The sequence below is a fragment of the Epinephelus fuscoguttatus genome, linkage group LG7 (genome assembly GCF_011397635.1).
Source record: "Epinephelus fuscoguttatus linkage group LG7, E.fuscoguttatus.final_Chr_v1".
NCBI classification, from domain to species: domain Eukaryota; kingdom Metazoa; phylum Chordata; class Actinopteri; order Perciformes; family Serranidae; genus Epinephelus; species Epinephelus fuscoguttatus.
This window is the reverse complement of record NC_064758.1, coordinates 2,351,142-2,375,915: the sequence shown is the minus strand read 5'-3', so window position 1 is coordinate 2,375,915 and position 24,774 is coordinate 2,351,142. Positions and strand designations below refer to the sequence as shown.

General features: G+C 42.3%; 1 protein-coding gene across 1 annotated transcript in view; it reads right to left on the bottom strand.

Moving 5' to 3' along the window:
• Positions 1-4,224: 4,224 nt before the first annotated feature.
• lrrc38a (leucine rich repeat containing 38a) overlaps positions 4,225-24,774 on the bottom strand; it is a 54,724-nt gene continuing 34,174 nt past the window's right edge. The window contains exon 2 of the mRNA XM_049581762.1: positions 4,225-4,472. Coding sequence (XP_049437719.1) covers positions 4,225-4,472 — 248 coding nt within the window. The remainder of the gene's footprint in view (positions 4,473-24,774) is intronic.

The window sequence follows — 24,774 nt, the reverse complement described above, 5'->3', positions numbered from 1 at the left end:
GCATTTCAAAGTTCCCGCTTCTTTTCCTTTGTCTTTGTCCTGACCACACGGTCAGACAAACACTTCTTCCGAAACTGAAGCAACCTTGATTCAGCCATTTTGGTAGTTCTCTGTTGTCAGCCATTTTGCTTTGTAGGCTAAACGGCTCCTTGATCACCACACCTGCCTTTGTCTTTCTCTTCTTTCTTTCTTTCTCTCTCTCTCTCTCACACACACACACACACACACACACACACACATATATACACACACCAAGCTTGTATATAGTTAGTTAGAATTTGTGTGTTTTGGTTTGCTTTGCTAATTTGTGAATAAATATAATTCTTTGGAATCATACCTGCTGTCTGTTTAATGTTGCACAAGGGTGAATGAATTGTCAACCTCTGCTGCATCAAGAACTCCGAAATCCTTCAGGCGTTACTGCTAATTTTGGTTGTTGTCATTAATTTAATTATTAATCAAACTTCAAATTAATAGTTTAGTGTATTTTATGAGACTGATATCTTTAACTGGCTATCATTTTTCCCTTTATGGGGCGGCAGTAGCTCAGTCCATAGGGACTTGGGTTGGGAACCGGAGGGTCGCCTATTCAAGTCCCCGTCCAGACCAAAAATATGGAGCGTGGACTGGTAGCTGGAGAGGTGTCAGTTCACCTCCTGGGCACTGCCGAGGTGCCCCTGAGCAAGGCACCGAACCCCCCAACCGCTCAGAGCGCCTGTAATGGGCAGCCCACTCTGACATCTCTCCACTTGTGTGTGTGTTCGGACCTGTGTGTAATTGACAAAAAGAGTGAAAAATTGAATTTCCCCTCGGGGATTAATAAAGTATACAAAATTAAAATAAAAATTAAAAAAATTTACGGGAATGGTGCCCCACGAGGTGATTTAATGTAATTAAGTCACATTATTTAACATAATTATTAATTATTAATAATAATTATTAATTATTTCCGATAGCCATTTAAATCCCAACATATTTGGTGCCTCTGTGTGAAGCCTAATGTGTTGACCCCAACATTTATGGTGCCGCCGTGTGAGGTAAAAATATGTTGACCCCAACACCCTTCTCATGTAGAGTGGAGAGTGGACAGCTGAGTCTTGACCTGAGGAGCTGGTTCTCCTGTGCTGTGCCATGTGCTTGTGCTGTGGTTGTCTTCTTTGCCCTATGTATGGATCTGTGCATTCCTGGCTGCACTGAACTGCCTACACTACATTGCTCTGCTTTTGTCTGGGTGTTTTGTCCTTGGGGTGGACAAGTTTCTGTCTCAGTGTGTTAGTGGGTTTGAAGTGCACCGGGATGTGGTGTTTGTTGAAAATCCTCCTGAGTTTCTCAGACACTCCTGCGACATAAAAATGACAATGTTGTTACGTTTTTGTGTCCCTTCCTCTCTGTCTGCTGTGAGTCTTGTAGAGGTTTTTGCAAAAGCCCAGTTGGGGTAGCCACAGGTTTGAAGTGCTTCCCTAATGTGTTTCTGTTCCTTTATCTTCCCCTTCCAGTGGGTGGTGAGAGTCAAACAGCAGGTATTGGTCTGTGTGTGTAGGTTTTCTGTACACCTCAATGTTAAGGTTTCTGTCCTCTTCATTGTGTACTGCACAGTTTAAGAAGGGTAGACTGTCTGCTCTGACATCCTCCCGCGTGAATTTAATGTTGGTGTCCACTGCATTAGTGTGTTCCTTGAAGATTTCCACTTCCTCAGTTTTGATTTTGAGCCAGGTGTCATCCACATACCTGAACCAGTGACTAGGAGCAGTTTCTGTAAAGGTGGTTAGAGCTCTCTTCTCCACATCTTCCATGTAAGATTGGCCACTTTAGGGGACACTGGTAATCCCATAGCACAGCAATGCTTTTGTCGGTAGAAACCCTCGAAGTAGGTGGTGGTCAAACAAAGATCCAGCAGGTCACAAATGTGGTCTGGGGTGAAGCTGGTCCTGTCTGGAAGGGAGCTATCTTGTAGCAGACATTTCCTCACTGTCTTAACTGCTTCTTTGGTGGGAATGCGAGTAAAAAGTGAAGTGACGTTGTATGATACCATTGTTTTGTCAGAGTCCAGTGTTATCTCTCTGATCTTGTTGGTAAAATCCTGAGAGTTCCTTACATGGTGTGGAGTGTTGCCAACCAGGGGAGCTATGATCATAGCTTGATGTTTGGATATGTTGTACGTGACAGAGTTGATGCCGCTGATGATGGGTCTTAGTAGTGCTCCTAACAAACTTTTGACTCTCTCTCGTTCTCACTCCTGGGAAAGAAAATCAACACAGCTTCCGTGGCTAGTCACTTCCTGCAGTGCTCCTAATTCACCCCAATTCATCTACAACCCTCCACTTTGTCCCAGTTTTTCTAACACAACTTCATACTTCCAACCCTCTCTCGTTCTCACTCAAAATCAGATCAACACAGGCTCCACCGCTGGCTACCACATTCGCTCCAACGTTTGCAACAGTCGTAACTATTTCCTCCTCCCAGGCCCTCATATATCTGTAACCATAACAAATCAATCCTCAAACAGATTTAAAAGATGGATGATTTTAGCTTGATATCAGTTTGTTAGCCTACATTTGCTGAGATACATTTGGAGATAAGGGCCCTGATCTCAACCCCATCAAACACATTTGGGATGAACTGAGACGCTCGAACATGAGCAGCACTTGTGCCTTGTGGAACCTCTTACTAAGTTTAACAGGTTAAATCAGAGACAGTGAAAATGATCTGTTGATATTGATACTGACATCATACAAGCAACATTACACGTTTCTCTACAGATTTAATGTCACAGTCATGAAAAAATATAAATATTTATTTTTAACTCAACACTTCTTATGTCAGTTTCAAAATAAAATACCTCTAGTGTTTCTGTGGACAGAATGTCTCAATTTGTGAACATAAGGCTTTTATTGTGGATTTTATATCAAGCAGTATCTCCCTGTTCTCCAATGGATTCTTTCTGTACAATAGATTATTGCTAGTAACCTGTGATAAAACAAACATAAATATTGCTGTTACTTGTAGAACAAACTGGAGTATGTTAAACAGACAGACACTAGGGGCGTTGGTAGAATAGTGGATAGTGCCGGTGTCCCATGTACAGAGGCATTGCCTCGCTGCAGTGGCCAGGGGTTCGAATCTGGCTCGCAGCCCTTTGCTACATGTCAGTCTCCACTCTCTCTCTGTCTCCCTATTTCACACACTGTCCTGTCATGTGCTCTGGGTTGGGTCTTACTTATAATGTCAAGAGTCAAGAATTTTCTACAGTTACTTTGCAGTTTTTTTTTTTATAATTATTGTCTGAGCAACGCTCAGCTGCTTTGACTATGACTTGTCCAATATCCTTTGTCCATTGTTTTTTTTTTATCCTGTGTAGTGTATTGTAATATAGGAAAACCAACATTTTCAACAGAAAGCCTAGCATGCTAGATTTTTTTTTTTGCCTTGTCTAATTTGACAGCTTCTGTAATGTGTTCTGTGATGTTGGACCATTGGAGCACAAAGTGCTCCTATGAGCACAAATGAAAAAATGGAGAAGACAGAAATGAAGTCATGCATTCTTTTATACCCTGTAGTCTGATCCTGACATAAGTCATGGTTTCTTTTTGGGTTGGTTATATATTGTCAGAGCTGTGAAGACCTGTATTAGGCCAACAGTAAAGGACTGTGTGTTAACTGAACCGTCTGTGCACCAGCTGTCAGAGACACAATCTTTATTTCCCCTGCAGTGCTTGCCAATCTTTGGTTCCTTATAATCCAAACACTACAATCCATATTCGTCCCTACCCCCGTGCATCTAGAATGTATTTACCAATCTCCGTCTTAATGATGAGTACTGCATACATTTTTCAAGAATGCCACGATTGCTGTGCAATACTACAGCTCTTCTTTTTTTTTTCTTTTTTTTTTTTAACAAAAATCCATTGCACTGACCAGTGTCTGTAGAGTCAGGACTGTACACAGTAGTAGAAATTGCTACATTCAGTGAATGCAATACCTGCGCACAGAGATTCAAGCCCTCTGATTTTTCCCAAACCAGTCCTTGATTTTTAAAAAAGCTTGGAGTATGAGCTTGGATTTCACATGGTAAGTGCTTTCTTGATGAAGCTTTTTCTTTTGATGCCTTAACACTACCATCTGCCACCATCTCTACTTTCTTTCATGTTTTGTCAAGTTCTGAGCAAGAGTGTTAAATTAAACACCTGTGTCTGATGTAATCCATTTACCCTCTCCCTTTGCCCATCAGTCATTGCCTTCCTCCTCATCTCCTTCGCTGCCTTTGCTAAGACGCTGGAAGCAGTGTACTGTGGAAGCGAGGAAGAAGCTGGCCACGATGGCTGCCACTGAGACGGAGATACCAGAGAAGATGACGATGAGGTAGTCAGTGAGGGTGAGGGTACCACGGCACTCCCGAAAACTATCTTCAGACAACAAACTTAGAGGAATACGACGCCCGTCCAGAGGCAGGGAGCACTCTATCCCCTCCATACCTGGGAAAAGAGACAACAACAAGTTTAACCTGTTGACAAGCAGTCGTCACACTAGACTTTCTCAAAGTCATACCTGTATCAACAGCCTCAGAATTATTTTAGGGTAAATGGCTGTTCAGACTGAATGGAGTGATTGTGCAAAGGATGGGGTTCCTCAGTGCCTGTATTGATAAAATCCATCTACAGTTCCATTCCCCTCTGCGTAATAATTTTGAGATAAACGAAAAAACTATGTTGTTCTTGCTACAATGTACTCTGCCAGGAATGTTCACTTGCATGTTTGACTGGCAAATACAAGTTGCAAAATTAAGTAGTATTGTTTTGTTACAAAAGTGAGGTAGGTTCAGCTTTGTTACCCTCAGATGACCCTGTGTTTTTTGCCAGGGCCCCCTGCATTGGCACAGTGGGGTGCTGTGTCTCACTAAAATGGCCTTCCTTTATAGGTATGCAATGTGAATAAATTGTAATATAATGATGGCATTTGTTTTAAAAATAGAAATGGTAACAAAAATCAGAGGCCATATTCACAAACATTCTAAGAACACTCTCAGAGAGCTCCTAACTTAGCCTAAACATTTTTAATAAGGAATCCGAGCTTAGGAGTGATTTAGGAAAGGTGTCAGAGTAACTCTGATTAAGAAAGGGACAGAAACTTTGGCTGAATCCAAATGTCCACCCTCTGGACTTGCAGATTGAGACCTTGCGGACCTCAGTTGTGTGATGTATTTACCATCATCACGTAAAGTCTGCGAGGGCAGAGACTGCAAGTGGCTGATAGACAGCCCTCAAGATTGTTTTACTTGTTGCTGTAGAAACTTTCAACTATCGCTGCTGTCATATTCATATATATGTCATATAAACTGATGAACAGTGCCTACTCATCTGTTCCTGCAGATAACAACAACAACAGGCTACATGTGTTCAAAAACAGAATGTTTGTAAAAAAGAAAGAAAAAAGGACAGGACTATAATTGAATAACAGGACAGGACTATAACTGAATAAAAAATTAAAAGACCTTCTTTTGCTCTTTTGCAAAACAGCTTGATAGGAGGAAATAATAAAATGTATTTTCATTACCTCTACAGCATTTACTTATACATATTTTTGTATCATGATGTTGTTGAACACTATTTCTGGCCTTCACAATTCAAGTAACATCTGAAAAGGCCTAAATATCAATACATGTTTTTACACATTCATAAGATTTCGTTTTTCAGCAGCTGAAAAACCCACAACATCACGTCCGTATTGCAATGAATTGTGGGTTATTAAATCAGTGAAGTCTGCTGAAGACTCTCTGGCAGTCTGCAGGAAGTCCGCTTGAGGCCCCTTGTGGACTGGATGAATTGTAGCTTTGGATAGCCCTAAGCACTCCCGGACCTCCCGTGAATGCGTCGGTGAAGTCTGGACATTTGGTTTCAGCCTTTTACGTCAGTGAGAAGGTGTGGTTGACCCCGGTGCTAGGTATGATGCATTCACAGATGTGATTGGCTGTCATAGACATGCCCTTTTGTGAGCCTGCTAGGTGTGGACACCCAGTGGAAATGAAATGAACTGCATCACAATATGAGACTGAAAGTGTTATCATTTCTTGTGTGATCACTTTGCTATTGGAAGGTTAAGACAGATGAAAGTTATCACTGTTGCACTGTCACATTTTTCCATTCATTCATTCATTCATTCATTCATTCATTCATCTTCTAACCGCTTCATCCTCTTGAGGGTCGCGGGGGGGCTGGAGCCTATCCCAGCTACATCGGGCGAGAGGCAGGGTACACCCTGGACAGGTCGCCAGACTATCGCAGGGCTGACACATAGAGACAAACAACCATTCACGCTCACATTCACACCTACGGACAATTTTAGAGTCTCCAATTAACCTAGTCCCCAAATCTGCATGTCTTTTGGACTGTGGGAGGAAGCCGGAGTGCCCGGAGAGAACCCACGCTGACACGGGGAGAACATGCAAACTCCGCATAGAAGGGCTCCCACGCCCGGGATCGAACCGGCAACCCTCTTGCTGTGAGGCGAGAGTGCTAACCACCACACCACCGTGCCGCCCCACATTTTTCCAGTTTCCAAATATCTTAGTACTGTGATCATTTCATCTCATTTCATCTCTTCATCGTGACATGGCTAGGATGACACCATTTATTGTTACTGTGATCATTTCATCTCTGGCGTAATAGCATTATTTCGTTTGATGGGCAATGCGTGCATATCCCTAAAGAGATCGACCACAGACATTATTCCTGCATGATCTACTTTCAGGGATGGGCAGTATTTTTATTACTTGTATTTAAAATACATATTTCAATTACATTTGAGTATTTTGTAATTTGTATTTGATAAGGCCGATAAAAAGCAAATGTAATTTGTAACAAAATACTTTTGAGTGGAGTAATTTTGTATTTAAAATACTCAAAATAATTTCTCCACAAATCAAAAACAAACATAATAGGCTACACATTCTGATAATATTGGATGTAACAATATTTTTTATTATTTTTTTTATATATATTTTTTACTGGCATCACAGTGTCCCTACAGATGATTATATGACCTGTTAGAATATCCACCCTCCTGTCCATGTCCATGTTGTCCTGTGGCTCCAGTAGTACAGTCCAGTCTGTACTCTTCAAAACAGTCCCTGAGAGACTCACTGGTCTCGAGGGACCACCTCCTGACTGAGCGGGTGGTAACAGGCAACTTTATTACACAGTAGGCTGGACAGAGACCATCACCTCTGATCTGCAAAGAGGTGGTGGGGTAGAGGCACTGTAGGCATTTCCATAAAATAAAACAAATCGTCTACATACTGAACAAACCAGTCAGATGGGAAGACAGAGTAGTGGTGTTAAAATCCCCCGTTATTGCAATGAATGCACTAGAGTGCTGGGTCTGAATCCTAGCAATAGTATCATAGATGGCGTCACATGCCACTGCCATTGCTGCCCGGTGTGAAATGCAAACAATAATGGTGACAATGTCTGAAAACTCTGTGGTACATAATACGGTCTAACACTGACAATATCCTGACAGCAGATCTTGTCCTTCATTGTGACATGGCTAGGATGACACCATTTATTGTTCACAAGCAGGGATGGACAGTATTTCTATTACTTGTATTTAAAATACGTATTTCAATTACATTTGAGTACTTTGCCCATCATGTTTTGTATTTGATAAGGCCGATAAAAAGCAAATGTAATTTGTAACATAATACTTTTGAGTGGAGTAATTTTGTATTTAAAATACTCAAAATACTTTCTCCACAAATCAAAAAACAAAAATAATAGGCTACACATTATTATAATATTGGATGTAACAATATTTTTTACCTTTTTTAAAAATTATATATTTTTATCTATATGTTTTTTTAAACTTGGGCCATTCAATGTGCCCTTCAATGACCAAGTGGTCTGTTTTACTGGACTATGCATAACATAGGAAATTGTATGTTGTTGTGGTTGATGCTTGGGATGAGTATGCTACAAATGAATTGCCCCACGTGGGATCAATAAAGTTGTCTGAATCTAAATCTGAATCAGTTACAGTGCAGTTACTTGTGGTCTCTAATTGCAGCATGTAAATTTTGAGCATTTTTGGTCAAGGACTTTTTGAGTTATTCACAAAAAGATTTGAATCGGTTAGTATAGCACCACCTATGGACAAATCGTGGGCATTCTTTCTGGTATAGTTACTCATGGTCTCTAGTTGCAGTTTTGGAGTTATTCACGAAAAGCTTTGTGGATTCACCGACCGACCGACAGAGTGACCTATAGAGCTGCGGGTCGCTGCTAAAAAGAAAAAGAAGAAAAGTATTTTCTGTATTTGAAAATACAAAATACATGTATTTGATTTTGATACATTTTCTGGCACCAGTATTTTTTGTATTTTTTTTTGTATTTTATATTACAATACATTTTGATGTATTTTTGCCATCTCTGTTCACAAGCAAGATGAATCCTCCACCTTTGTTTTTGCAGCTCCCCTTCACATCCCTGTCCACACGCACAGTAGAGAAGCCAGGTAGATTCACAGGCACGTTGTCATTCACCCATGTCTCCGTGAATCACATGAGACTGAACTCCCTGTAGAGTTGTCAGCTCCTCACCAGTGCCAGCAGCTCATCACACTTGAATAGCGAATTGACATACCCCATAAGGACCGACGGCAGGAAAGGCTTGTATCTCCTCCTAGCCTTTAGCTTAGCTCCTGCTCTGCAGCGTCTGATCGGCTTCCCCAGTTCAGGCGGTATCGAATGTCTAACTCATGTAAGTGGATCTTCTCAGAGCCAGAAGAGTGTCCCTCGTGTACAACGTTTACTAATCACATTGGAAAGATTAACAATCATTAAAAAAGGAAAAATCACACACAAACATGACTTAAAAACAGGAGCTACTCAGACTTGCTGCCACTCTAACTGGCGCATCTTTCAAAAAACAAAAAAAAAACAAAAAACAAAAAAAGAACTAACCCTTCATATTTGGAGAGCAGTGTCCCATTGGGATGATAGGGTAATATGAGCTCTCTAAGATATGATGGAGTCTGACTTTTTAGAGCTTTGTAAGTGAGGAGAGGATTTCTATGGGTCAGGGGGTTACAGCTCAGCAATGAACCCAATACAGGTAGCTTCCATTTTTATGCTGTAGGAAACATCAAAACATATAAGTATGACTTGAATTTCCGGCCACTTGGGGGCAGTAGAAACAAGCTGTAAACAAAACATTGATATTTTATCACCTTAATGTTGACATTAGTAACATGTTAGCAGACTGTTGCCTATTTACACTTTCAGCAGCCACCGAGCAACATTAACATTTATTTGGAGTTGTTTGTGTTGACATGATGAATGTAAGTCCAACATTCACTCCTGAGAGAAATATCTGGCACTGAGGGAAATAGGTGTCCACAAGCTTGTAACAGAGTGTATAATTTCCCAATTTACAACACACAGTGAACAAGTACAGTACATATTAATAGGTACAAGGGAACAACATGTGAAGTTAGGGAATATGGGTGCAAAAATTTGGGAACTATTATGTATTTTATGTCGGTATTTTTTAATGTTTTAATAAACAGGTGCCAATTCATTTGATGCAGTGTGCCATAATCTTCCGCTGAACTAGTTAGAAACTCTGTTTGGTGTAACTGGTACTCCCTTACCGTGGTTCAAATCCTACCTCTCAGCAAGACAACAGTTCCTCTCCATTAGCATACAACTTTGTGGCAAACCACATGTAGCTTTGACAAAAAAAAAAAAAAAAATCTATGGAAAAGAATAATGGTTTTTTTTTTAACATTCTAATATTCTTTTATCAAAAGTGACTCTTACATTCTCCAACTGAAAAAAATATGGAGCCTATATACCAAATTTTTAAAATGAGTTTGATGTCATCGTGGAGAAGAGAATTGGGTCAAAATTAAGAGTGGTTTTGTTTCATGAAAATCATCCACTGCACAGTGTATAATGTATAAAATTAAGACTAGATCCGGGTAAAGATAAAAGTTATTCACAGAGCATCTTAGTCCTAAAGAGAGCTCCTAAGATAAAACACGATTAAGAGTAGGCCTAGGGAGGAGGATTTTTAAGGTGCTTTATAGTTTAGGAAACAGTGGAAAAACAAAGAGGTAGGAGAAATATTCTCCAAATGCTGCATGACAATATGTAAATGAAACATTACAAAGTAGACAGAGATGGGCAAAAATACATCAAAATGTATTTTGATATAAAATACAAAATACCCCTCAAATAAATGTATCAAAATAAAATACAAAATACTGGAGCCAGAAAATGTATCAAAATCAAATACATGTATTTTGTATTTTCAAATACAGAAAATACTTTTCTTCTTTTTCTTTTTAGCAGCGACCCGCAGCTCTATAGGTCACTCTGTCGGTCGGTTGGTCGGTCGGTGGGTCCACAAAGCTTTTCGTGAATAACTCCAAAACTGCAACTAGAGACCATGAGTAACTATACCAGAAAGAATGCCCACGATTTGTCCATAGGTGGTGCTATACTAACCGATTCAAATCTTTTTGTGAATAACTCAAAAAGTCCTTGACCAAAAATGCTCAAAATTTACATGCTGCAATTAGAGACCACAAGTAACTGCACTGTAACTGATTCAGATTTAGATTCAGACAACTTTATTGATCCCACGTGGGGCAATTCATTTGTAGCATACTCATCCCAAGCATCAACCACAACAACATACAATTTCCTGTGTTATGCATAGTCCAGTAAAACAGACCACTTGGTCATTGAAGGGCACATTGAATGGCCCAAGTTTAAAAAAAACATATAGATAAAAATATATATTTTTTAAAAAAGTAAAAAATATTGTTACATCCAATATTATAATAATGTGTAGCCTATTATTTTTGTTTTTTGATTTGTGGAGAAAGTATTTTGAGTATTTTAAATACAAAATTACTCCACTCAAAAGTATTTTGTTACAAATTACATTTGCTTTTTACTGGCCTTATCAAATACAAAACATGATGGGCAAAGTACTCAAATGTAATTGAAATACATATTTTAAATACAAGTAATAGAAATACTGTCCATCCCTGCTTGTGAACAATAAATGGTGTCATCCTAGCCATGTCACAATGAAGGACAAGATCTGCTGTCAGGATATTGTCAGTATTAGACCGTATTATGTACCACAGAGTTTTCAGACATTGTCACCATTATTGTTTGCATTTCACACCGGGCAGCAATGGCAGTGGCATGTGATGCCATCTATGATACTATTGCTAGGATTCAGACCCAGCACTCTAGTGCATTCATTGCAATAATGGGGGATTTTAACAACACTACTCTGTCCTCCCATCTGACTGGTTTGTTCAGTATGTAGACGATTTGTTTTGTTTTATGGAAATGCCAAGGACGCCTACAGTGCCTCTACCCCATCACCTCTTTGCAGATCAGAGGTGATGGTCTCCTACAAACAAACCCTGTGTAATAAAGTTGCCTGTTACCACCCGCTCAGTCAGGAGGTGGTCTCTGGAGACCAGTGAGTCGCTCAAGGACTGTTTTGAAGAGTACAGACTGGACTGTACTACTGGAGCCACAGGACAACAACATGGACATGGACAGGAGGGTGGATATTCTAACAGATTATAAAAACATCTGTAGGGACACTGTGATGCCAGTAAAGACTGTACACTTTCCCAGTAATACATAGATAGATAGATTAGCTTTATTAATCCCCACAGGGAAACTGATTTACCACCAGGTCAAAAAACAAGCAGCCAACAAACATCACAAAACACAACAATAAATATAGTGAGGCCCTTAAAAACGGAGTTAGAAACGTGATTAAAAGCCACTAAGGACATGATTAAAAGCTAGGGGATAGAAATACAATAAGGAAACAGCACCAAATGGAAGATATAAATAAATAAAAACAATTCAATAAATAAATAAGAACCGCCAGCAAATACAGTACACAGGTATGCTGCTGTGCAGCAGGTCATATCTAAAAGTGTTTATTAAAATATTTAACTGCTGAAGGAACGAAGGACCTTCTCAGACGTTAAGTTGAGCACTAAGGCATGACAAGTCCCTCACTGAATGAGCTTCTAAGTCCCTTAAATACATTGTGCAGTGGATGATTTTCATGAAACAAAACCACTCTTAATTTTGATCCAGTTATCTTCTCCACGATGACATCAAGAGACTCTGGAGTTAGACCAATAACAGAACCAGATCGCTTGATAATTTTATTGATCCTGTTCTCGTCATCCACAGATATGCTGCCCCCCCAGCAAAGTACAGCATAAAACAGGACACTAGCCAGGATACCTTGATAAAAGACATCCAGGAGCCTTGTGCTAATGTCAAAGGATCTCAGTTTTCTGAGAAAGAAAAGCCTAGACTGAGCCTTCTTCACTACGACCTCACTACTTTTTTTCCAGTTTAACTTGCAATCGAGGTGGACACCAGAGCAGTTTCAATCTGCTCACCATTAATTATCATAGGTAGGACCTCCTCTTTTTTCCTCCTAAAGTCAATAATAAGTTCTTTAGTCTTCCCTACATTTAGTTTTAGGAAATTGGAGTCACACCAACTGGCAAAAGTCTGGGCTTCCTTTCTATAAGCCATGTCATTGCCTTGGTTAAGCAAACCGACAAGGGCAGTGTAATCCGAAAATTTTTGTATCAAGCAAGCCGGCAGTCTATGTCTGTAATCAGCGGTATAGAGGGAGAATAAAAAAGGGGTTAAAACAGTGCCCTGCGGTGCTCCTGTGTTAGTTAAAATGGTATCTGACAAATTATTGCCAAGCCTAACATACTGAGGTTGAAACAAAAGGTAATCTAAAATCCATGCAACTGTGCAGTTATGCAATTTAAAATTAATTAATTTGTTAGCTAAAATGTGTGGCTGTATCATATTAAAAGCACTAGAAAAGTCAAAAAACAAAATCCTAACAGAGCTGGCAGTAGTTTCAAGGTGACAGTAGATGTTATGAAGCATAAAAAGAATAGCATCATCAACCCCCATGCCTCTCCTGTAGGCAAATTGCAAAGGATCCTGAAAGACTGACACCTGCCTAGTCAGGTGATCCAAGTCAACTCTCTCAAAGCACTTCATAATGTGCGATGTCAGGGTTATAGGTCTCAGGTTGGCAAGGTCACAGGACACACTGGCTTTCTTGGGAATGGGGACAAGGCAAGAAGTTTTCCACATAACTGTGATTTTAGCAGAGGACAGAGACAGTGAAAACAGTAAATGGAGAACTACGCACAGCTGGTCGGCACATTCCTTTAAGGTGTGTGAATAGTAGTATAAGGGGACCAGCTTTGCGCGTGCATGTGAAATGCGCGTGCACGTGATACGTGCGTGCGTGCGTGCACGTGAACCCCCCCCCCACACACACACACACCCGCCCCTCCCCCACCCCCCCCCCCCCCCCCCCCCCCCCTACCGGTTCTTCCCCCCCCCCCCCCCCCCCACACCATCATATGAAATCCAGCTCTCATTGGTTAAACATAGCGCCTCCTTCTGGGGGGCTGGTTTCCAATGAAACCCCAACTATTGGCTAATCAAAAGCCCCTCCCGTCATATGAAATCCTGCTCTCATTGGTTAAACATAGCGCCTCCTTCTGGGGGGCTGGTTTCCAATGAAACCCTAACTATTGGCTAATCAAAAGCCCCTCCCGTCATATGAAATCCTGCTCTCATTGGTTAAACATAGCGCCTCCTTCTGGGGGGGCTGGTTTCCAATGAAACCCTAACTATTGGCTAATCAAAAGCCCCTCCCGTCATATGAAATCCTGCTCTCATTGGTTAAACATAGCGCCTCCTTCTGAGGGGGCTGGTTTCCAATGAAACCCTAACTATTGGCTAATCAAAAGCCCCTCCTTGCGCCCCTGCACCGGAAAAATGTCGACAGGTGTTGATTCGTCACCTCGCCGGAAAGTAGCGACAAGTGTTGATTCAACACCTCACCTAGCCCAGACCACTGCGCATGGCGCCGGGATGTCCGAGATCAGAGGAATTAAGAATGCACGGATGTTTTTACAACGACCCCCTGCTGTGCAGCATCTGTTCGTGTAATAAATGTTCAGACATGTCCGGGCAAAACACGAGAAGAAAGTACAGTAGCCAATCATACAGCAAGGCTAGACCAACAACCAATCAGGGTTTTATGATGTGTGTCGTGTTTGTTTTATTGTTTTACCCAAATGTATAAAAATCCCAGTGAAACAAGCAGAGGATCTTTTTTAAAAAAAAAAGTCTAGGTTGCGTGAAACACAGCGGACCCTTTTCTACAGCTTTTACTGCGGACAATGGCCTCAATTAACGGTAAGCGTGCCTAAACTATATTGGATAACATAGCTCTCTAGATACTTAATTTTTCTCAGAAAAAAACATTCTAAAAACAACAACTACAAAAAAAAAAGTATTTCTCATTAGGTACAGCTGCTGACGATTCCGGAGTTGAAAACCGTGCCCCTGCACCCCGCTGCAGCAGCCGTAAGTTAACATATCATTTCGTAGTGTGCGTGCGTGCGTGTGTGTGTGTGTGTGTGTGTGATAGTGTGTGATTACTTATTTTCATTATTACTGTTATTAAATTCTAAATCTAACGAATGTATTTTCGTTTTAAATCTTGATCTAATGAATGTATTTTATTATTATTATTTTAAAGAGTGTGTTACTAAGCTAAATAAATGGTATTACTTTCCAGCTGCAGCACAAAGACGCCACTTTCGTTGAAAAGGCGCAGAACAGACCCTCCAGCCTCTGCTGCTGCTAGAGATTTTATACCGTAAGACTGTTTTTTTATATTTTATTTATCATTAATGGGGAATGCTTATGCATCATTGCAAACATCTGTTTTACCTCCTCTTTCTCCACAGTGCACAGCGCAGGCCACTGAGACCCCTCAATCAGTTTTCTAGCGGGTTTAACACGTAAGACACAATGTTTTAACGCTACTTTATATGAATATTATGTTAATATGTGTCGGATACAGAATACTGCTAACATATCGCTTTGTTTGTTTTTTTTTTTTCCATAACAGTGCCTGGGCGATTCACCAGGACTACCCGGCTGAAAATTTCCAGAGGGTTACACCGTCAGGACAAGGATTTCTCACGTAAGACACGTCGTTATTTAATAATAATAATAATAATAATACTAATAATAATAATAATAGCAGCCTAATAATGATAATAATATTAATAATAATGATAACGTTAATGTTGTATTTTTTTTAATAAACAGTGCTCAACCGCCTGAGCTGACGGCCACGCAAGAAACAAGCGCCGCGGTAGCTGCGTTACTGGTTGTCCAGGGATTATCTGCGGGTGAAGCGGGGAGCGCACTAGGATCGGGCGGTGTAGAATCGGCTCCAACGGCTGTTGAGGAGTGCTTCAACGGCACATTCGAGGAGGAGGTCGGGGAGTCTGTGAACTCGTTTCCTAACGGTCGAGAGGAAGTCGGCGGAACAGCGGACGCCCAGCAGCGTGAGAGGGCATCGATCAGTGAGGAACACGGGCCATCTCCTCCTCCTCCTCCGCACCGGCGGCTATTTAACGTGGGAATATCTACAGAGGCTTTGTGGAGTCAGCAGGAGTCGCTCTCCCCACCACAAAACACCAGCCTACAGCATCAGCACGAAGTAAGCAAAGATCTATTTTCTACGAGTACACCTGTGAAGGCTGGCGTTGCTGATACTGGTGCTGCTTCTGCTCCCGCAGCGGGGAGAGGTGTGTGTGTGTGGGGAATCTCCCCACAATCCCCACATTATTAAGAGGTGCTGACTATATTCCAGATTTTGATGATCTGTTAGACAGTACTGGTGATTACAGACACAGTAACTTTACCCGACTTACTGACATTATCACCTATACCCGCTTCATATCCTCCCCCTCCCAGTGTTTTTGCTGACGTTGTTGTTGAAAACGGTGAGGAGGAGAGCATAGCATTTATTGATGCACATCCAGGCCAGGCCTCCAGCCCGCCTCAGCCTATCCCTTTTCCCCTGCCTCCTCCAGTAGGTGTTGTTGTTGATGTTGATGAGAGTGTAGTGTTTGTTGATGCGTATCCAAGCCATCCCTCCAGCCCTCCTCGGCCTATCCCTCACCCCCTGCCTCATCCAGTAGGTGTAGGTGTAGTTGTTGATGCTGATGTTGAGAGTGTATTGAGCCATACGTCCCCGCCCTCCACCCAGCAGCCGCCTACCCCTCCTCAGCCTATTACCGACCCTGTCTCACCTCTGATTCTCCCACCCCAGTGGCTGTTCTAGCAAGAGAGAACGCATTGCTCAAAATCAGGTGCAGGCATCAGGCTAGGCTAATCAGCGCGAACAGCGTCAGAAAAGATTTGCCGAGACGCGATACCTCCTCCTGGCAAGCGAGCGCGAAACCTGATTAGGAGCACTAAAACTAACGAGCGACGCTACAGAGCCCTTAATACACAGATACATTTGCTTAAACAGAGCGGCACCTTAATTGAATTACAGCACACAATCACAACATCAATAAATAACCTAGTAGACGCACTGTATAGAAAAACAGGAGCACATTGTTAAGTAAACGTAGATAATGGCACCACCGAGGAAAATGTTAAAAATGAATGAGCACCCAGGTCGGGATGGTCGTTATGACACAGATGACGAAAGCACACATTTTACTGATAATGTCGATTCGTCCCAGTGCACTACAGAGGCGGCGTGCTTTGACAGGTACAGTTAGGGAACGTTTTAACACACCCTCTGGACCAGATGTACTGGCTAGCCACAGCAGTGTTATGCGCTGGTCCAGATACATTATAAAAAGAATGCGGGGGATAGAGAAGAGAACAGCACTGTTTTTAAGAGACAGAATTTTATGCCCATCATCATCAGCGTCATCACCATCACTCGCTTGTGGTTCAGGTTCTGGTGTTGCTGCTACTCCTGCTACATCTTATGCTGATGTTATTGTAGAAATCGGTGTTAATAATAACAACAGTGACAACGATAATATAGCATCACCATGCCGCTGCTGTCAGTTCTGGGACTGTGAGTGTCTCTCGTGTGAATGTGTGCGTGATAATGGAGCCTCTGCTGAGCATGCTGCTATCAGTTCTGCGGCCGTGAGTGTCTCTTGTGTGAATGTGTGTGATCGCGGGGTCTCTGCTGTGCATGCTGCTGGCAGTTCTGGGGCCTTGAGTGTCTCTGGTGTGAATGTGAGTGATCGCGGGGTCTGTGCTGAACATGCTGCTGTCGGTTCTGTGAGTAACTCTATGGTCTGTCAACACGGCGCAGGAAATCCGGTAGAAGGAACACCTGCTGTTCCATCTACCAGTACAGGCGGTGCACAGTTGCGTGTCCGTGACATACCTAGATTCAACGCTGCCGAATTTCGCCAGAGGGTCGATTTCAGAGACGTTAGTCTTGATAACATCACCCAGGCAATTGACGGTGTTAGAGAGAGGTTGTCATGCGTGATTGGTGCAGCCTTAGAGGACTCTCCTGCAGGTAGTGTATTAAATGTGGTTTTGAGAGGACCATCTCTAGCCAGCGATGTGCAAGCTGTTTTAAGCTCTGACAACGCATATAACGCTGATGAGTTTTTGGAGGTGGTCTCTCAAGTTGTGCAGAGTAATGACACGTCGCTGACAGATGATGATCTGGAGTTTGTTGTGACCGTGGCACGGGGTAGTAGTGGTGGTGGTTCTAGACTGAGGCTAGGAAGCGTCCCTTATGATGAAATTTTATCTAAGAAGGGAAGGCACCTGTATAACCCTGAAAACGACGGTTCTCAGAACAGTCTTTGTTTCTCTCTTTGTCTCGCCCATTTTGTTAATGAAAGCTTGTCTGCCACTGATAAAATGCAGTATGCTAAACAACTGCATAGCGCTGTAGGATTTGATGAAACCCACAAGGTGTCGCTCTCTGATATCACAAAATTTGAACATCACTTAAACATAAAAATCGTAGTATTCCACCATGGTTCAGGGCGTAAACACCTACAGTGTTACAAAACCCATGACGCTGTACACGCCAGCACTGTGTGGATGTACCTGCACAATGACCATTATTACCTGATTGTAAATAAAACCGGTTTCTTTGGCGGGACCTATGTGTGTGACTACTGTTACGGTTCATACACAGAACCGTTTAAGCACGTTTGTAAATACCTCTGCAATGTTTGTTATACACAGTGTCACATGCACACAGGGGCCACTGTAAAATGTACAGGGTGTAAACGAATCTGCAAGTCCAGACACTGCTATAATCAGCATAAACACCCCTCACTCTAAACATGACGCAGCGCCGTGTGACAAAGTGAAATATTGTGAAGAGTGTGGTAAAACCTACAATGCGGCAAGAACGCAGCATAAATGCAAGCCACCAAAGTGTACACACTGCGGCGAGGCCCTAAATGAGAGCGATGCTGTACACCAATGTTTTATCCAGCCGCTGAAAAAACAAAACCCACACACAAAATACATATTTTTTGATTTTGAGACACGTTATCACGAGGGCAAGCACGAAGCAAACTTTGTGTGTGCTATGGACACAGAGGGAAACAAATTTTGTTTCAACACCCTGAAATGCGTTGACACGTTTGGTAAACGGTACCGGCAGCCAAAATATAAGGGGTACACATTTATTGCACACAACGCCTCTGGGTTTGATAATTACATACTGCTGGAATATTTTGTGCAACAGGGGATCCCTCCCACAGTAACCATGCGTGGCAGTAGGGTCATCCTGATGTATGACAAGGCGTTCCAGCAACGCTGGATCGATTCTTTCAGCTTTCTACCCATGCGTTTATCCAGGACACCGGCTGCCATGGGTTTTGAGGACATGGAGAAGGGTATTTTCCGCACAAGTTCAACACCAGGGCGAACGAGTACTATGTGGGGAAATACCCGACCCTCTTATTACGGGTAGAACACCAGGTCTGACAGCGACAAGCATATGTTCATGATCTGTTATGACACCGTCCGTGATAAAACCTTTGATTTCCAGACAGAAATTCGCCACTACTGTGTTAATGATGTAGAAGTGCCAAGGCCTGTCTAATTTATCATGAGACATTTATCAGGTGCACAGACCTCGACCCGTTCGCGTTCACGACACTGGCGTCGAGTTGCATGGGCGTTTTCAAAACGCGTTTTCTACCCAAAGACACCCTTGCCCTCACGTATGAAGGCGCATACACACGGCAGAATAAAACCTATTCTGAGGTGTCTATGCAGTGGCTGGAATATGTGGCCAGGGTAGAAGGCTCCGAGATTAGACACGCTTTGAACCACGGTGAGCAACAATTTGGGCAGTTTTTTGTGGATGGGTATAACAGGGCCACAAACACATGCTACGAGTTTGCGGGATGCTTTTTTCACGGATGTGTCAAGTGTTGCGTCCAGACCGAAGTGAATCCTGTCACAAAAAAACCTATGGCAGTCTGTACCACTCATTCTGTGAAAAATATCAGCGTTGAAAAGTGTGCATGGTCTGCGTGTGGTGGTGATGTGGGAATGTGAGTGGGAGGCGCTAAAACGTTCAGACCCATCTGTTCAGGCGCACCTCAACACTTGCAGGCTCAAAGAACGCCTCGACCCACGACAAGCCCTTTTTGGAGGGCGTACAAACGCCATCAAGATGTACCACAAGGCTGATAACGCAGATGAGAAAATCAGATACTACGATTTCACAAGCCTGTATCCTACTGTACAGTCAAAAAAACAATACCCGGTTGGACACCTCAAATTATCCACCGAGATTTTGGTCCGGTAGAAAACTATTTCGGGTTTGTAAAGTGTACCGTGCTTCCTCCCAGAGGTCTGTACCACCTGCACTGCCCTACAGGTGTCACAAAAGGCTCATGTTTCCGTTGTGTGGCAGGTGTGCTGCGGAGTTAAACCAGACCAGTGTCTGTGCGCATACTGACGCCAGCGACAGCTGTCAGGTGTGTGGGTCTCGTTTGAACTTCAGAAAGCTGTCGAGAAGGGGTACCTGATTGTCTGCATTGATGAAGTGTGGCATTTCCCAAACAAGACAGACACCTTGTTCAAGGAATATGTCAAGACGTTTTTGAAGTGTAAGCAGGAGGCGTCAGGCTACCCACGGCAGGTCATTACTCCTGCAGAGAAAGCCCAGTACATACGTGACTACCATGAAAAGGAGGATTTTACTCGATGCTGACAAAATCTGTGTCAACAAGGCAGTCAGGAATTGTAACAAGCTTCTCCTGAACTCATTGTGGGGCAGATTCAGCATGCGGAGTAACATGCCCTCCTGCGAGTTAATTACAGAACCGGAGAGATTCACGCAGCTCATGTTCAGCGACCATTATGACGTGCGTCAGTTTGGGTTTATATCCGATGACGTGGCCATTGTCCAGTGGTGTCACGCAGATGGTAAGGCGTCCAGAGTGAATGATGTGAATGTGTTCATAGGGGCTATGACCACCGCCTATGCTAGGCTGATGCTGTATGACTTGTTGGACAGGCTGCAGGAGCGTGTGCTGTACTGTGACACGGACAGCGCCATTTTCACGTCCGCCCAGGTGATTGGGTTCCCCTCTAGGCTCATACTTGGGTGACTTAACGGACGAGATCAATGACGGTGATGTGCGGGCTCCCAGAGGAAGATTATATCACAGAGTTTGTGTCTGGGGGTCCAAAGTGTTACGCCTACTGCACAAAACTTGGTAAAACGCAGGTCAAGTGCAAGGGTGTCACACTTAACGCCAAAAATGCAGCAGTGCTCACCCACGAGTCGCTTAAGGGGTTGGTCCAGTCCTTTGTGACCAATCAGAACACTCAGATGCATGTGATCACAGAGGCGGAAACCATCAGACGTGATAAAAAGAAGTTTCATCTTAAAAATGACGTAGTACACAAAAAAGTCAAGGTTGTGTATAACAAGCGCAGAGTCCTGTCAGACTACAGCACGCTACCTTATGGCTACTAACATCTCTTTTGACTCAAGACTGCAGCATCCGTTTAGTTTGGTGGTGAGTGGTCCCTCAAATTGTGGGAAGACATATTTTGTCAAGGGTCTTATTGAAAATGCATCTACAGTTATTTCACATAACATTGATAATTTGGTCTACGTATACTCATGCTGGCAACCTTTATATGACCAACTCCTTAAATTAAGAGACATCAACTTTGTTAAAGGGTTACCTGATTCCCTGTGTGACGAGCTATTACCCCCGGACAAGACTAATCTACTCGTTATAGACGATTTAATGAATGACGCAAGTGACAATATAGAAGTTCAGAATGTATTCACCAAATATGTCCACCATAGAAATCTCAGCTGTATATATCTGGTTCAAAATTTGTTTATACACGGCAAGGCTAGCAGAACCATTAGTTTAAACACAAACTACCTTGTCTTGTTCAAAAACCCTATGGATAAATATCAGTTTACACTCCTGTGCAAACAGATGTTTCCGGAAACACTAAATATTTTTAGAGGCGTTTACTGACGCCACTAGTTCCGCATACGGGTATCTCCTCATAGATTATAAAGCTGTCACTCCAGACCACTTGAGGCTCAGAACCGCTTTGTTGTCAAATCAGCAGGTTGTTTATATGCCTAAAAACAAACAAAGGGCTAAATAATGTCGTCACGCGTGCAGAGGAATCTAGCCATGTTGGAGTTGTTATATAAAGCAACGCCGGGTATGAGAAGGGTCATTGTGTGTGGCGCTAGCGCAGACTTTATTGATGCACTCTGTGAAATAGCTTTAAATGTGTTGAGAGGTAACATCCCTTTGACAGAAAAACAGTACTCTCAGTTAAAAAAGAAGAGAGGCATCATCAGACTGGTTGCAGACAAAAATGTTAAACATTTAAATAAGAAAAGAGGATTAACCAGAGCGGCGGGTTTTACTACCACTACTTGGAGCAGCTATACCATTTATCACAAGCCTGATAAGCAGAGGTTAAGAAAGAAGAATATGGAGCATGCACAGAAGATGTTTTTGGTTCCTCAGCATCAGCTTGACATGTTAAAACAGCAGCAGCAGCAGCAGCAGCATCAGGACCAAAACACTGCAAGCATAAGACAGGTAGTACAAAACGACCTTGACCGAGCCATGTCTGACATATTGAAACTACCGGACACAGACGTATATGAAAAGGCCAAAAAATACTCTCAAGTACTGCAGCGTTATTTGGCATTGGTGAGACAGGGTGAGCGTGAAAAAACTGTACTGACCCTGGCAATGCCTGATAACGAAATTAGACCAGAGGACCGCAGACCTGATGATGATGATGATGATGATGGGCATAAAAAGGACACGGTTTTAGAGGGTGTGTTAAAACACATTCCTAAAAGAAGTCAGAGAAATGCTGAATACATTCTAGATGCAATTACCCGCTCAAAGCATGTTTTATCCTGGACAGACAACGCTGAAATTGTTGTTAACGGCCGTCCCCTCCACGGTACTCATTTGTATGACCTGGTGAAAAGTGTCACTGCATCACACAATATTTCAGACATTTCTAGACCACTGGGGTGGGACGTGTTCCTAAAAACCCTAGCCCATTTAAACATACCTTTAATGGCCATCCCTAACAAACAGGTGCGTGGGGATATAGCTGAGTATAAAAGAATTGAGACGCCCTAGTTTTCATCCCATAAAAGCAAGGGGAAAAAACGGTCGGTAATAGGCTCACCGGGGTGCTTTAGCGCCCCACTAAGGACACCTGCTTCAACACGTTCACTACCTCACAGACTAAACACTTCACAGTGGGAGGATTTTTAATAATAATAAAAGGGTGTGTGTGTGTGTAATTTTGTTACATTTGTTCTGATTTCTTTATTTTTTTAATATTTACTATTGAATGTCGTTTGAATGTGTTTTTGGTTTTTTTTTTAACTTTTGACCAATTTAATGTATTTTTGTTTTATCTCTTGACCATATGAATGTATTTTTGTTTTAACCCTTGACCTATTGAATGTACCATCGTTTTTCATCATTACTATTATTAAATTCTTGACCTATTGAATGTATTTTTGTTTATAACTCTTGATCAATTGAATGTATTTTTATTTTTCATTATTACTATTATTAAATTCTTGACCAAATGAATGTATTCTACAAATGTGTTAAATAAATGGAATGTCTGAACTGGCGGATCATGCTTTCTCTCTCTTTATTTATTAGAATTATTCACAGTCACACAGCATGTTGCTGCACTGTACACATGTGAAATTATATCCACGACATACAGAGGGCTGTATTTTGTTTACAAACTTGCACACCATAGCATCATTGCGTGCCAGATTAGCACTATACATGTTTAACATTCTTGTAAAAGGAATTCCTCTTTGTATATGACACAGAAAAAAGACACAATGCTGTCCACAGGCTGTAGAGTAGTTGTTCTGAACCTCTGGGAATAATACACGTCTGCACAGTTTTCAACGAGGTATCTGTATATCTCCGATGGAAATTTGTCGCTGTCGGGAGGGTTTCCAAAACTATCAAAAAAATATCCATGCTTCTGTTTCGTAATATAAATAGCGAGCCAGTGTTCACCGGGCATGTTTGAGGGGTGTGTATTCACAACCAGCATGGCGGGAACGCTGTGCCTTTATGGTTTGACAGTTGGTCGCATGCCAGGACTCCTAAAAATTTGTCCGTTAATGATTCTTTTATTGAGGATGCCGGTCAGCTCTATAGTGTTCATGGCTGATACCGCTTCTTCTTTTAGTAATAATCCAAAAGTACTTGTCTCTTGTTTGATATTTCGATAACAGAATCGTAAACAGCATAACACACGAGGTTAACGGTGCGCTGTAGAGGTACTCTGAAACGGACTTCCAACCTCACATTACCACTTTTAATCAGTGATACATTCCCTGCACGACCGTCGTCAGGTTCCAGATTGAAGCAAAATAACGTGTAACCATTCCCGAAATCATTACGTGATATGGCCAGAGACCTGTCTTTTAAATGACGTCCTGTAGTCTGTACCAGCTGGAAATACTCTCTCACATACTGGCCTCTCTGAAATAGTGGCTGAAAGGGCTTTGCAGGGTGAGACTGCCCGTCTGCGTACAAGCTAATAAACTCTGTATCGTAATGCTGAAAACAGAAGGGGTTCCGGTTATAGCTCCCCGAATATGCCTCATGGTCAACAAAGCCTATGATGACGAATTTGGGGATTTGTCCCATGTAAAGATTTTCCTGGTTGCACACTCTTGTTCCTGCAGGTATGGAAAATGTTTTCAGAGCCACTCTGTCAATAGCGTATTTAGCGTTAGTGTGCTGCAGTGCCTGCTATGAGCCAATCTAACGGCAGGTGCCACGGCCACCTTTTTCACAAATAAGCTGGCGTCGATCTTCACGGCGTATTGATTATTTTGCGCGAGTCATTAAGGCAAACTCGTCCTTTGATCGAATAAATTTTAGGAAATGTCTATACCGTTAGCAATAACTTTTCCTGAAAAACAAATCGGAGTGTATCGGTGCTATTAATTCCACAGTGCGACTGTTGACGGTGTATCGCCTCTTTCGGCTAGGGCCTTCGTTATCTCCGGTTATGGAGGCAGCATTCATGTGGTCTGCTGTGTCTTTACAAAACAGGCCGCTGCTAAACTGCGTATCCAAGGTGTCCTTTCCGTAGTTGATTAAACACTCGATTATCCCTCGGTACGGGTATGTGTTGGAAGATTGGGTTATAAGCCTGTCTCCTAACATGATATCCACCTGCGAATAACGTACACCCGGGTAATTTACAAAACCCACATCTGCGGCTTGGGCCAAATCGGTACCATCGGGTTCGTGATTCTCGCGCGCATGTACAGGTAGGTATCGTTT